The sequence below is a fragment of the Pantherophis guttatus genome, chromosome 4, assembly GCF_059756535.1.
Source record: "Pantherophis guttatus breed Tessera chromosome 4, ASM5975653v1, whole genome shotgun sequence".
Classification (NCBI taxonomy): Eukaryota; Metazoa; Chordata; class Lepidosauria; order Squamata; family Colubridae; genus Pantherophis; species Pantherophis guttatus.
The window spans coordinates 104,905,112-104,920,777 of NC_142066.1; the positions used below are offsets into that span (position 1 = coordinate 104,905,112).

The 15,666-nt window shown below is 43.6% G+C and overlaps 1 protein-coding gene across 19 annotated transcripts in view; it reads left to right on the forward strand.

The window, feature by feature from the left end:
- Positions 1 to 15,666, forward strand: part of TOPAZ1 (testis and ovary specific TOPAZ 1) — a 324,534-nt gene that overhangs the window by 301,239 nt on the left and 7,629 nt on the right. For 11 of the 19 annotated variants that reach the window (XR_015734256.1, XR_015734258.1, XR_015734261.1 and 8 more), the window contains 3 exons: positions 707 to 872; positions 2,366 to 2,530; positions 3,408 to 3,611. Coding sequence is in view for 8 of the 19 variants with exons in the window: in XM_060683707.2 (XP_060539690.1) it covers positions 707 to 872; positions 2,366 to 2,530; positions 3,408 to 3,611 (535 nt within the window). In the remaining 11 variants the exon portion in view is untranslated. Of the gene's footprint in view, positions 1 to 706; positions 873 to 1,078; positions 1,221 to 2,365; positions 2,531 to 2,745; positions 2,830 to 3,407; positions 3,612 to 15,666 lie in introns of those variants that run through there. The other 8 variants (XR_015734254.1, XR_015734257.1, XR_015734255.1 and 5 more) reach the window with 2 other exon arrangements.

The following is a 15,666-nucleotide window of genomic DNA, read 5'->3' on the forward strand; positions in this document are numbered from 1 at the left end:
TACCTATTTGGCTCCCTTGTGTGGACAAACAGCACCACTGCAGTAAAAGAAATCTATATCTCTTTGCCTGCTGTAAAACCAATCAAAAGTGATAGAAACCAAAACTGTTTTTTCTCCCTCCTTCCAGCCAAAACAAAACGCCGATTGGGCATGCTTTTTTTCAAAGGTGAAAACTTTCAGCAGAGTCTGTTAAAGGCAAATTATCTTCCAAAAATTTTAAGTCAGGGGTGAAATCCTCCACGGATTGCCACTGGTTCGCTGCCTGAGCATGCGCTGTGCACACTAAGAGCACGCTGTGCACACATGCACATTGCACACCAAAAGCACATGTGCATGCACAGTGCGCACCAAACGCACGCTACACAGAAAAAGAAAATATCCATTTTTAAGAATCCATGTTAGTTTCAGTAATTATTAAACATTGCTGAAGCACTAGTATAGCAGCTTTATTTCTATGCCCCCACTTTGGAGGGCAGAACATGTTGGTGCAATTCTGGCATATCCAGTCATAATCTTGAATAAATTTATAGACCAAAAATAATTTCCAGTGGTAGAGTTGAGTTGGCATTTGAATCATTGATAACTTCAAAACTATTATTTTCACATGCCAGGATCATTATTGTTTCTGAGATAAAGGTGTAAACTAATGTTAAAAAGCATGAAATTGTTTGAAATTTTATTCCTGCTTTCTCCCTTTTTATATTAGGCCAAGAAGGTTCTGGATGTGTTTTATGCTTTAAAGATACACTTCACACTTCTTAAAGGACTTCTTGAATCACAGCAATCGGTATCAAGATGTCAAGTTGTTAATGTTGCTGTAGAAATCTTTCTCAAATGTGGGAATCTTGATGGAGCATTATGGGTATTGAGAGGTAAATTTAAATTTAAAAAATTGGATTTATTGATCAAATTTATATAAATATTCGTAGTTTGCTTCTGGATCCAATTCAGGGTGCTGATTTTGATTTTTAAGGCCCCTCATGGCATGGGGCCAAGTTGTTTGAAGGACTGCTTCTCCATGATTCCATCTGTTCATCAGATCCAGTAAGAAAGACATAATGTGGTTCCTGTCTTTCAGGGAACTACACTTAACGAGTCTGAGAAAGTGGACCTTCTCTACCATGGCACCACCTTATGGAATATTCTCTCCCTCCATCCTCCTTATTTTCCAGAAGTCCTTCAAAATCTGGCTTTGTCATCAGGCCTAAGGTTCTTAGGGGACCAATGAGTTCTTGAGGTGGCTTTGTTGCTGATTGAATGTCATGTGTGCTATATATATTGACGAGTTTGTTTTTATATTTTTGTTGTTATACACCGCCCAAAGTCACTTCTTGTGAGATAGGCTGCCATATAAATGTAATAAATACATAAACCTGCATTTTTATTGTGATTTTCTATATTTATATATGTGTAAAAATATTATTTAGGTTTATATAATATTTATGGTTTTATTTTAAGATAAGCCGCCCAGAGTCATCTTCCAATCAAACAAACTTAATAAATAATTAAAAATAAATAAATAAAAATCATATTTGGAAGGACATGTTTAGTTCCTGGTTTTGGAATATATTTAGAATAATGTCATAACAAAAGCGTATGCTACATTCAAAGCATTTTATTTCTTCTATTTAGCCAAAAAAAGAAGCTACAAAGAAGCTACAATAATTACTAAAAATATTCTTATTAGAAAACTTAAAATCTAAAAGACAAATTTCAGAAGGAGTATTAGAGATAAAAGGCTTATTTTTCAATTGTTTTTCATTACTTAGTAAGTCTCAAAATAAAGAAGAAATACAGTGCATGCAAACATTTAGACACCATCCTCTCTCATGACATTGTATATTTCCATGAACAAAAGCTGAGAAAACCTTTACATGTGTAAAATTGAATATCACATCTTTCCTGAACTTTTGCACACAACTTCAGACATCTAAAATTTGGCACCTACCTTTGTTTTACTTAATGGAGAACTGTTATTTTAGTTCTATTTTAATTAAATAGTTTTTCCTAGTTTCTAATACATTCTGTGCAATGAAGGACTTGCTCCTCAAAAATATTACGTAACAATTTATACTCAGGCATGCCCTTTATTTTGTATCCTTGCCCTATGATGTGTTGCTTTTAGTAATGCTTATGGAAATTTTTCAGCAACTGTTCCAAAGATCAAATATAAGGACTTGCTGTTTTTGTAAGGATAATACTACACTCCCTCAGACTATGTAATGTAGCTCAAAGAATATTAGGAATCTAAATTTCTGCTAAAGGCCACTTAGAAAACTTAGTATTACTTGAGATTTGTCCTATAATTTTGTTTTTTACTGCATGTTCTAACAATTTTAAAACATTAGCATTAATCTTCCCATAGGGTCAGAATGGATAATAAATACAGCAGCATGGCCTTGTGAAAAAATGGATGTCCTAAATCGACATAATCTGCTATATGCTGTAGCATCTGAATTAATGATAAAACAACGGTATGATGAAACATTTGAAGTCTTAAGAAATCTCCCAGGTTTTCAGAATACTTGTGGTAAGTTGTTAGTTACCTGTTACTTACTACTTAAAATAACAGACTTTTAGTTTGAATCTGCATCATTGGAATTTTCATTACCCAGAGATGCTGTGATTTGGGAATGTATAAATAAAATCTTAGCAAATATTTTTGTTTTCAGTCACCTAATAAATCAGGTTTCCTAATATAGATAGCTCTACTTATTCAGATATTCTGTGCCTTCTTTGCCATAGGACCTGTCCTTTGAAAAGGCCTGAGATCCAGATGATCATCCTTTGTCAATATTTACTTATCAAAATTGATAAACAATGGCCAAGGTACACAAAAAAACAGTAGGAGCAGGAGTGATTTCCAATTTCTTGCTGGCTTACGGTTTGACTTTGTGAGTAGCTGCCAGAGAGCACCAGAATTCATGATGACCTGGCAGTGGTTCTGCAGTGACCACAACTTTTCCAATACAATTGGTCTGAATATCCTTGAAATTTCAATTGCATTTGAGTAATTCGTCCCAACTTTTGAATGCATTCTTTAAATTAGGCTATTTGAGGTATCTTGATTCAAAAATTGTTCCCTGTGATACACTATTTTGGCTAATTGAAGGGTACAAACTGACCCGGGAGATTTAGTACTGGTGTGTGTGTGTGTGTATGTATGTATGTATGTATGTATATATATATATATATATAAGATTTATTATAGCCCTTTTATTTGACTTCTTAATATATGTAACAATCTTCTGTATGATATTGAAGGAGAAAAAATAAGTTTCTCAATTGTTCTTGGCATTGATATAAAAACTAAAAATAAGAAAAATATTTTATATAGTTTAGATCATTTCACTGATGGAAAAAGTATGCTACATAGCTGAAAAATATTCCTAAATTTTCTCTTACAGACTCTCTGGATGTATCTCAGAATGGCCTTTTGTTTAATAAACTGCTAAGTGCTTGTTCAGAAAGCAGGAACATTGAAGTATCATCTATTGTAGTGGCTTTCATGCTTTCAAGAAATATCCATATTGAATTTAATTTACTTCGAGCATTAATCACAGCCCTAGGAAGAAGCTGTTTGTGGCTTAAGGCCAGGAAACATTATAAAAGTAAGCTTTCTTAAAGACGCGTCACTTTTTATGTTAGACCAACTTCTTATGGGAATGTTTGCTCTAAAAATTATTATAATTACATTAATATTGAACTGTCCAGAGTAATTTGGGGGACATGTACTTGCATATCATTTTCAATTTATGAAACAGCTGAGTACACAAAATCCATTGTAGACTGAGAAGCAAACAGTAAAATGATTTGAGATTATTAAAAGCATTGTGTAAGACATGTCTAAATTAACCATTCTGTGCATGGAACAGATTTTTTTTGGTGCATCATGCCCAAATTAAAACATGCTTTGAATGTTTTGGTCTATTTCTGGGAAGAATGGATCTCATATTCTAAATACATTTGTTCTGGGCTGGAATGGTTTGAACAGGGTAAAGAGCAGGAAAAGCAAGACTGGAACTTTCTTGGAGAGCACATGTATAGACAATGGTGATAGTAGAGCAGGGCATAGGGAAGGTCTGGTAGCAAGCAGGCCAGCATGCTAGTCCTACTAAGATGAGGCCACAAATACTAGTAATCTACCTGTCCTATAAAATTACTTGGGATTCTTCTAGATTTTGTGTTGATAAGCCCCCAGAACAACCTTTATATTCCAGATTGTATTTATATTGAACTCCAGCCAAAATGAAACAGTTCAGCAAAACTTCTAGAACATAATGGTAACTTGGGCTCATAACAAAACATATTTCTACCAATAATTATCAACATTTAGATATTGTCTGTTTGTTATGATTTAAGATGTGATACATATGTTTTCAGGTAGACCCATTTTTTTAATGTCACACATTGGGTTATTTTAGAAGAGATTTATGGCAGAAAAAAATACTGAGCAATATAACTTTGCTTTTTTAGTAGAAAAAAAACCCTAGCCAAGTCCTAGATTGTTTAAGAATCAGTGGAAGAATGTTAAAAATGTTTTACAGCTTCCTAGTTGTATTGGCATATCTAAAACATCTTTGAGCATTCTAAATAAACTCTGAGGATTGCTAATTCTTCTTTTCTTCTCTTTTCCACTTACCAAAATATCCAGAGGAATCAACAATATGAAAATGAAGAAAGTTCAGTTGTCTATGTATTAAAGTAATCTTAAAATTTGTAATAAGCTGCCGAAACAAGAGATACACGTTTAGCTAATACTAACTGTGCTGTTAGAGATAGTGAGTTGTGGTGAGTTAGTTACCTTAAGGATTAAGAGCTGTCTCTTTAAGAGATTGCATTGTGGGAGATGTAATGAGAGATTGCATTATGGGAAATGTAGTCCATGACATGTGACCATATCTGTGTGTCTGATTGGCCACCGAGGCTTTCTGCCGGGGTTTTAGAAAAGGACCTGGCCATATGTTGAATTACCTCAGAAGAGAGAACATGCTTTCTGAACAGGGGGACAAACTACCATCCTTTTACACTAGGAAATGGGACACATTATGAAATACGGATGCACCTCACCTGGACTCACTATGATTGTAAGTCTTATGTGTTCAAGGATTCCCAAATAAATATAATCTGCATGAAAACCTGTTTGCTAGAGTTTATCTGCCTGTTCCCAGTGGAGCCAGATGCCTCGGGAACAGAACAGTAAAAGGATGTAGATTGCCTGACCCCCTCCCTTTCTTTCGGAGCATTAATGGACATTCTGTTTGAGTGAAAATGCATCTCTTCTCTGCGCACAACTTATAAAAGGACTTTGTTTGGATCTAATTGATACCTTTTCGTAGCCACAAAAATGACAAACTTGCTTTCCTTCTCTGCCTGAGTGAAGTTTTCTGCTCAGCGGTAAAAGACAGAAAGAGAAAGACAGTTTTTGTGCTAGCTAAGAAGAATGCACTGCAATAAAGAGGCCCAAGGCTGCATGTTTGAATCACCTTTGGCAATAAAAGGACAGAAAGAGAAAGACAGTTCGTGTGCTAGCTAAGAAGATTGCCCTGTTTCAATCACCTTTGCAAAGTTTGTGCGTATGTTGCTTGAGAAGTTCGCCTCGTCAGTAAAACGAAAAAGCAATCTGAGCCACCTAGGCTCTTTGGAGATTTATTTATTTGTTTATTTTATTTTATTTCGAATTTATATACCGCAGCTTCTCCCGAGGGACTCAGGGCGGTGTACAGCCAGATAAAAACATACAATACAAACATTAAAAACAATTAAAAGGATATATATTAATTTGGCCCCAATTTAAGATAAACCAATTAAAAAATTAAAAATATGTTAAAAAATATGTTAAGTCAGCCCGGCTTGCTGAAAAAAGAAAGTTTTAAGGGCACGGCGGAAGGCACCGAGGTCTTGGATTCTCCTTATCTCTGGGGGCAGCTGATTCCCGAGGGTAGGTGCCCCCACAGAAAAGGCCCTCCCCCTGGGGGTCTCCAGCCTACATTGTTTGGCTGATGGCACCCCGAGGAAGCCCTCTCTGTGGGAGCGCACAGATCGGTGGGAGGTCATCGGTAACAGCAGGCAGTCTCGAAGATAACTAGGTCCTATGCCATGGAGCGCTTTAAAGGTGGTAATCAACACCTTGAAGCGCACCCGGAAGACCACTGGGAGCCAGTGCATCTCACACAGGAGCGGTGTTATGTGGGAGCGCCAGGCGGCTCCCGTAATTACCCGTGCGGTCACATTCTGGACCAATTGGAGCCTCCGGGTGCTCCTCAAGAGGAGCCCCATGTAGAGAGCGTTGCAGTAGTCCAGGTGCAAGGTGACGAGGGCGTGAGTGACTGTACACAGGGAATCCCGATCAAGAAAGGGCCGCAACTGGCGAATCAGGCGAACCTGACAGAAGGTCCCCCTGGCTACAGCCGTCAGATGTTCCTCCAAGGATAGCTGCGTATCCAGGAGGACTCACAGATTGCGCACCCTCTCCGCCCTCTCTGCGGGGGCCAAAGACTCGCCAAAGATTGAATTTGCATGATACAAGTTGCTTCCCAGCCTGGCCACTCAATGTGCATTTGAAAAGAAACAATCCAGCCACGGTGCATGCTGTTGCTTTGAATCTTGCTTGAATAAAATACTGGAAAGCTAAATCCCCTTTACAGGGCAAGCAACTAAAGCCCAAAGGAACCCAAGTCGAGGAAAGCCTCTTAGGGTCTCCAAATAGGACAGTTGCTTTGTAGTTCTATACAAAGGAACACACTGAAACCAGTTTAACCCAAGCATTAGTTAGGTAACAGCACCCTAGTGGCCAAAGGTGTACTGCACCAACCAGCCCCAGTGGTCAGAAGGCAAACTGCAACAACGTCTTCTAGAGTTTGCAACGCACTCTAGTGGTCACAAGGCAAACTACAAACACGTCTCCTACAGTTTGCAACGCACCCCAGTGGTCAAAAGGCAAACTGCAACCACATCTCCTAGAGTTTGCAATGCACCCCAGTGGTCAGTAGGCTAACTGCAACCATGTCTCCTAGAGTTTGCAATGCACCCCAGTGGTCAGAAGGCAAACTGCAACTACATCTCCTAGAGTTTGCAACGCATCCCAGTGGTCAGTAGGCTAACTGCAACCATGTCTCCTAGAGTTTGCAATGCACCCCAGTGGTCAACAGGCGAACTGCAATTACGTCTCCTAGAGTTTGCAACACACCCCAGTGGTCAGTAGGCTAACTGCAACCACGTCTCCTAGAGTTTGCAACGCACCCCAGTGGTCAACAGGTGAACTGCAATTACGTCTCCTAGAGTTTGCAACGCATCCCAGTGGTCAGTAGGCTAACTGCAACCACGTCTCCTAGAGTTTGCAATGCACCCCAGTGGTCAACAGACGAACTGCAATTACGTCTCCTAGAGTTTGCAACACACCCCAGTGGTCAGTAGGCTAACTGCAACCACGTCTCCTAGAGTTTGCAACGCACCCCAGTGGTCAACAGGTGAACTGCAATTACGTCTCCTAGAGTTTGCAACGCACCCCAGTGGTCAGAAGGCAAACTGCAATTACATCTCCTAGAGTTTGCAACGCATCCCAGTGGTCAGTAGGCTAACTGCAACCATGTCTCCTACAGTTTGCAAAGCACCCCAGTGGTCAAAAGGCTAACTGCAACCACGTCTCCTAGAGTTTGCAACGCACCCCAGTGGTCAACAGGTGAACTGCAATTACGTCTCCTAGAGTTTGCAACGCACCCCAGTGGTCAGAAGGCAAAGTGCAATTACGTCTCCCAGAGTTTGCAACGCACCCCAGTGGTCAGTAGGCTAACTGCAACCACGTCTCCTAGAGTTTGCAACACACCCCAGTGGTCAAAAGGCGAACTGCAGCGACGTCTCCTAAAATTTGCAGAAAATTCCCTGAGCTTTCCCAGTCATGGCTGAGACCTCCAATGTCTCAGCAGAGTTGAACCTCCCAGCTAATCTTGACATGCCTGAAGCATCGGATGCCGTGGAGTCTTGTCCAATCATGGCAGAAGCATATGATTCATCAGGAATGATGACCCTTCCCTCATCCAACCTCGACACAATCCCAGAAGTGGATGTCCAAAATTCCAAAGAGGCTGAAGCTCATCAGAGAACCTATGACCTCAGACAGCACAGGAAGCTCACTGGTGTTATGCAGTCCAGCCTGAAGAAAGATTGGGACAAGCATTATCGTCACAACAAAAGGTATTGGGAGAAGTTGCAACAGATCTGCAACAGGCCTGTGAATGAGCTTTCACACAGCCGCATCTGCACGTTGGTGAACGAAATGGATGAACTTTATAAACAATGGAAGAATTCTGAAAGCCATCTTGTCAATATCCAACAGCATCTAGAAGACCCAGAACTCGTGGGTGACATGCAACTCTTAGAAATGTTGAGTGCAAAACGTGGGGAAATATTTCAAGGTTGTAAGGACTCCTTTCACATGCTCCAGGCGAAAAGCACATCAAGGGAGAAAGCCTCCTCACCCCAACGCTCACATGCATTTGCCACTCATTCTTCCAAGAAAGCTGCGAGCGAGAAGGCCGAATCCAAAGCAACCCATTGCTCACACGGGACATCTCATCAGTCACAAGTGGTTCCCCCTTACAAGTCATCCAGGTCTCGGCCAGGTAGCAGCGTCTCACAACAATCGTCTGCCTCAGGCTCCTTCCATCCTTCCAAAGCATCTTCCCATCACAGCCAGTCTTCCAGAGCCTCCACAGCAAGGAGTTTCGCTGCCTGGGCCACAGAGGCACGAGCCGAAGCTGCAACGGCCAAAGCAACCTTGAGCGTGGCAAAGGAAGAACAATTGCTGAAGGAAGAAAGGGCCAAACTTCAGGCCAGACAACAGGAAGAAATGGCCAGACAACAGGAAGAAATGGTCAAAGTTCAGGCCAGACTAGACTATTTGAAGTATGAAAGGGAGACACTGAGAAAGGTAGCACTGGCTGAAGCTTTAGAGGCAGAGGCTGAACGCGCTTCACTCAACTTCAGTCCTGGACAGTTAGAGGAGGAGGACTCAGATGAGCATGTCAAAGCCTATGTTGAGGACCAGAACTCCCCACAGCAGGGACAAGAGGGAGAACCTTACCCACCGGCTCTATGAACTACTCAGACAGCAGATATCGTAAGATCTAGACCACGAGACTCCTCCTTTGAAAGTGCACGATTACCCCGACAAACGAAGACATACGGGGCAACCAGAGTACTCCTTCAACAGCAATGAAGGCATCTCAGGAGCCAAGCACGCAAACAACCACGAGACACCTCCTCAGAGTGGAGGGTAAGGAGTTCCAGCCAAACCTGACAGGCATCCCGAGTGCAGACGTCCAGCCCAATGGAGATACTCCACTTGCCTGCCAGGAAAAAGACCTATCGTCACCTGTGGCATGGGAAGACGAAATTGTCCGTAAATACTCTATAGGGAACTACCAGCCGGCGTTGCCACTGAATCCTGCCCTAGCCAACGCCGTAGGGTGCACCTTGCCACCCACCCACCCCAATCGTATAACTCTCCTGAAGTCCAAAAGGATACTACAACATCCTGGAGAAGGATGGACTTGGCACATAGGGGAGTGCACAAGTTCTCCGACAAGTCAGGCATAGATTACATGCTATGGAAGCTTCTTTTTGTAAATGCCATTAAAGGCAAACGATTGGAGCCAGCCGAGGAACTTGGTCATATGATCACATGGCTAGGCCCATGATCAATACAAGCAGTAAAGGAGGTCTACACATCAAAAATGTACGAGCCAGTCTAAGCCCTCAAGTTGATGAGCGGTATGGGGCACCTACAATGAATCCTCATTCCTAGAGCAGGTTGACAACTTCCCTGCCATGCACCTCAGTAACCCTCAAGAACTATGGCACTTCTCTGGTCTCCATACACAGTTGCGGTCAGCACAAATGGATCCCATCTTGCCGGGACTTAGATGTCTCGACCTGTATAAGACACAAAGATCTATCGTTAAAAAACTACCAACGAAACTGATTGATGCATGGATCAGCCTAACTGATAATTACAGGGCAAAGAACCTTGGCAGAGAACCACCCTTCGCCGCCCTTCAAGAATTTGTTGCCCACATGTCGAAGAAGTACAATGATCCACGAAATAAAGACTTTACAATACAAAGGATCTATGCCAGCAGAAAAATCAACCAAAGCCTTGGTCCGATCAAGAGCCCAGCGAAGGCCGCAAGAGGAACAGCCTCTGTGTCAGTGCATAGCACAGAGGTCGTTCCCCTGTCAACAAGGAACTCTGATGTAAAGCCGTCTAAGAGTTCTCTACATCGACCTCAGAAAGCAAAGGAAGAACCTGTCTGTCCACTGCACAAGACTTCGCACACTCTGAATAAGTGCCGAGAATTCCGAAATAAGTCCCTGGGTGAAAGAAAGGCATTGATCAGGGAGTACAAAGTCTGCTTCAAATGCTGTGAGTCTACAGACCACATGGCCAAAAATTGCACAGTTAAGGTGCTATGTTATCTATACAAAAGCGACCAGCACCCAACCGCCTTGCATCTAGACCACGAGTCGACGCCACAACCAATTCCTGCTCCACGGTCGGCTCTTACTCTATGGCGGACTCCGACCCCGACTCCGACTAAGGAGCCTCAGCACGGCAACAAAGCGCATCCAGATAAGGCAGCAAGTGTCAACTGCATGTCGGTATGCGGAGACTCACCATCACCTCGTTCATGCCACCCGATCTGCCTAGCTAAAGTCTATCCAGCTGGATGCCCAGAAGAAGCAGTGAAAATGTATGTGGTAGTGGACGCGCAGAGCAACCAATCGTTAGCCAAATCAGCTTTCTTCGACCACTTTGACATTCAATCCAAAGAAATACACTTCACAATGTTGACATTGTGTATGGGGGTACAGCGCACGGCAGGGAGGAAAGCTACCGGATTCTGCATAGAATCGTTAGACGGAAGTGCAAAATTCGCATTGCCGCCACTGCTAGAATGTGATGCTTTGTCAGACAACCGGAGGTAGCAAGCAATATACCTCACCTGAGTCATATGGCTAATCTCTTCCCTGCCCTAGACCCTGAAGCCGAAATCCTGCTCTTGTTGGGTGTGGATGCCCCCAAAGCCTTCCCTATCCAAGGAGTGGTCAGAGGCCCAGCAGGATCTCCATGTGCCCTCAAGACAGAACTCAGGTGGGCCATCCTGGGAATAGTCTGTGTCGACCAGCTGCAGGCCCCAAATCAGGTGAATGTCTTCACGACCTCCATTCTGAGCAATGGGAGAACATCACACTTGAAACCATGTCAAGAACACTTCACGATTTTGACAAACAACCCTGATTTAGGTGCGACAGTGTTCCAGACCAGCAAAGAGGACAATAACCTAGTCTTGTCAATAGAAGACAAAGAGTTTCTACAGCTCATGGAAAAGGAATTTCAGAAAGACGTTAGTGGAAGCTGGGTAGCCCCACTGCCCTTTCGTACGCCCAGACAGCGCCTGCCGAACAATCGTGAGCATGCCCTCTCTCGCCTCTTCAGCTTGAGACGACTCATGAACAGGAAGCCCGCTTTGAAAGCTCACCTGGTGGAATTCATGGACAAGATGGTCCAGAACGGGAATGCCAAGCTTGCCCCTGCCCTGGAGAAAGAGGAGAATGCTGGTACCTACCATTGTTTGAAGTATACCACCCACAAAAACCAGATCAGATAAGAGTGGTTTTCAATGCCAGTGCACAGTTCCAAAACCTCTCCCTGAACAAAGTCCTTCTCACAGGACTTGACCTTACCAACAGCTTGTTAGGCGTGCTCATCCGTTTCATAAAGGAAGCTGTAGCCATCATGGCTGACATCCAGCAGATGTTTTACTCATTCCTTGTCAGGGAAGATCATCGCAACTACCTGCGCTTCCTGTGGTTCAGCGACGAACAGCACAACCAAAAGGTCACAGAATACAGAATGCGAATGCACCTCTTTGGGAATGGTTCTTCCCCTGCAATAGCCAACTATGGTCTGCAATACACCACTCACGTAGGGGAGACCAGGTATGGTTCAGATGCCAAGTGCTTCGTGGAACGAGACTTCTACATTGATGATGGCTTGAAATCAGTACCCACTCCAGCAGTAGCCATAGGCTTGCTAGGCAGAACATGCCAGATGCTAGGCGCACACCACCTCAAGCTGCACAAAATCGCATCCAACAGCGAAGAAGTGCTAGCAGCCTTCGATCCTGAGGACCACGCCAAGGGATTGCAGGACCTTGATTTTAGCACCAACACTCCCCTTATCCAGCGGAGCCTCGGTCTGTGTTGGGACTTGAAGAAGGACGTCTTCACCTTTAGAGTCCCAGCCCAGAAAACCACCTTCACAAGGAGAGGAGTTCTGTCAGTAGTGGACAGTCTGTTCAACCCTCTAGGGTTTGCTGCACCGGTAACGATTCAAGGGAGGCTCTTTCTGCGTACACTGTCCGAAAGCACCAACGATTGGGACGAACGCTTCCACAAGAACAGAAAGACAATTGGGAAATGTGGTGTACCTCCTTGAGCTACCTTGAGAATGTCCACATACGGCGCATGTATGTTGCCAGCTCACTAACCACCGCACCAAAAAGGGAACTGCATATCTTCTCAGATGCATCAGTGACGACTATAGCAGGTATGACATACATCAGGGTCTACGGCGGGGAGAGCAACATTCAGGTAGGCTTCGTCATGGGAAAAGCGAAACTAGCCCCACTACAAAGTCACACCATACCAAGACTGGAACTCTGCAGTGCCATATTAGCTGTGGAGCTCGCAGACTTAATAAAGAAGTCTATGGACCTTGAAGTCCAATCCACCACCTTCTACACTGATAGCAAAGTGGTGTTGGGTTACATTCACAACCAAAGCAGACGTTTCTATGTCTATGTCAGTAACAGTCTAGACAGAATCAGAAAATCTTCAAACCTGGAGCAATGGTGTTATGTGCCAACAGACCTGAACCCAGCAGACCAACCCACATGGCCCTTCCTTGCATCCCAGTTAGCAGAATCGACCTGGCTAAAAGTGTTATGAAATGGGGTTGAGGGGTACCCCAGACCGTGAACCAGCTCATGAGCAAACACACTGAGACTGAAATAATTCTGACAGAGGCGCCTTGTGTAAAAATATAATTTACTTTAAAACATTTAAAAAGCACTATGTCTTTAAGAAAGCACATTAAAAACAAAGTCTTATCTGGGTATGTGAAGCAAGGCTATCTCCCTAGATCCCTCTCCACAATACTGAAACAGTTCACAAGAGAATAAAGCTAGCATGAAGGTAAGCAGCTTCAGCGTCGATACATCATCAAGGCGATCAAAATGGGGGCAGCACAAACTTCACAGCTGAAAGTCACCTGAAGTAAAAACAGTTCAAACAGCAAACATTGCTTGAAGCTTGTGGGAGGAAAAAGGTCCAGCAGCAGTCCCGATGATAGCTTGCGTGCTTCAAAACAGCAAAAGGCAAGCATCCGTGGGAGTTTCTCTGCAACGGCGTCTGGAATCCTTATCTGCATTCTTCTCCCATCTGCGGCGTTGCACTAAGCTTCCTGCAGGAGCTGTGCATTTAGGCCTAAACCAGAAGTCTAGGCCCAAGTAGCAAGCGAAAAGGTCCTTGCTTATATGGGGAGTTAACCTGCAATTAACTAGGGCGGGGAAGGCTTGCAGATAATTACAAACAGGAGATGGCTTGATTGAAACCATACTGTTTGTGAGTAGGCAAGTAGCCACAGCAATCCTGGAAACACTTGTGACAATCCCCTTCTCTGCGGCTATTTGACTCGTTAACAAGCATACATTCTACATTGGGTACATGTACACATCAATGGTAAGTACGTTCACATAGCCATTGACATTTTACCCAGAAGATAGAGGTGTTGGTCACGGGGCAGCGGTTTGGTAAACACATCCGCTACCTGTTCCTTAGTTTCACAATACACAGTCTTAATGAAACCTGTTTTCACCAATTGCCTCACATGTTTGTTTTGTATATCAATATGGCGCAATCTCTGGCCTACAGCATCAGCTTCCGATATGTTAATGGCAGCCATGTTATCCTCATAGACTTTTATAGGTTGCATGGGCTGCCTCCATAAGCTTACCAGAAGATCGTCAAACCAAACTAGGTTATTGGAAGCTTTGGACAAACTGACATACTCAGCTTCCGCTGTGGAAGTTGCAATTAACTTCTGCTTCCCAGAGTACCAATACACGGGGCTACTATTTAGGTATACAATGTACCCCGAGGTACTTTTTCTAGATCTAACATCCCCTGCCCAATCGGCATCCGAAAAGCAACTCAATCTTAATTCTCTAGTTGCTTCTGGTTCCAATAACAATGAATAGTTCACAGTACCTTTTAAATATCTCAGGAGTCGTTTGATTCCGCTCCAATGGTATTGTGTGGGATGTTCAGAATGTCTAGATAACACATTTACACTTAGACTGATGTCCGGTCTAGTCCAATTTGCAATGTACAACAACGACCCAATCACGGACTTGTAAAGGGTCTTATCCTCAAACTCCGTGCTCTCAGTGTACATATTCTTAAGGAAGTCTGTTGCCATAGGGGTATCGCATGGCTTCGCCTCTACCATGCTACACTTTTTAAGCAATTCCTGAATTTTATCTTCCTGAGAGAGCCGAAACCCCTTCTCGGTTTTTACGAATTGCACCCCTAAAAATTTGCTAATGTGACCTAATGGTTTTAAGGCAAAACTCTTACTTAGGTCCTCAGAGAACTTCTTATGCCTGTTCTCTGATCTGCAAATATATAGGATGTCATCAACGTACAACAGTACCGTTTCCCTAATGCCCTGATCTTCCTTGACAAAAACACACTCGTCAGCCGACGATGGTAAAAAGCCCATCTCTCTCAGGCTTTTTGTGAGACACTCGTACCATCGCTTACCAGATTGTTTTAAGCCATATAGGCTCTTGTTCAACAACCACACATCGTCTTCCCGATGGCTTACTCCCTGAGGAATCCTCACGTACAGCTTTGTCTAACTGGGCGTGCAGGTACGCGGTCTGAATGTCGAACTGGTAGACATGTTCGCCTTGCATGGTAGCGATAGAGAGAGCTGTTCTCACGCTCTCAGGGCGCACCGTGGGCGAGAAGGTGTCCTCATAATCGTCAGGGAATCTCTGCGAGAATCCCTGCGCTACTAGTCTCGCTTTATAGACAAAGCCCCCACCTTCAATGGGCTTTTGCTTGAAAAGCCACCTGGTGCCGATCACCCTCTTGTCTTTGGGCAATCTTGTTGGCATGAATACATCCAGCCTTTTCAGGCTGTCTAGTTCTGTATCCATGGCGGCCAGCCACTTCTGTCGTTCATGGTCAGGTAAGGCTAGCACATCCTCATATCTCTGAGGGATGGCCAAAACCTGGTCGACTGAGGTAACAAAGTCGTTGTACCTCCTAGGCTTATTGCCTCTAGTAGCTCTAACTGGTCTGCCTTTAGGAGTGTCACTCACATCAGAGTCATCTGATAAGTCATCTACCTCGTGACTATCACTATGCGTCTCAGAAGCTGGGTGCCTATCCTTCCTGGCTACCCCCATCTTACGCTTCAATATCCCTTTCAAGGGTGCCTGGGATGCACACTTCCCAGAACCGGATGTATCCCTATCCTCGGATAGGTTCTCCGATACATCCTCCGATTGCCTACAACAACTACGGGAAGGGTTC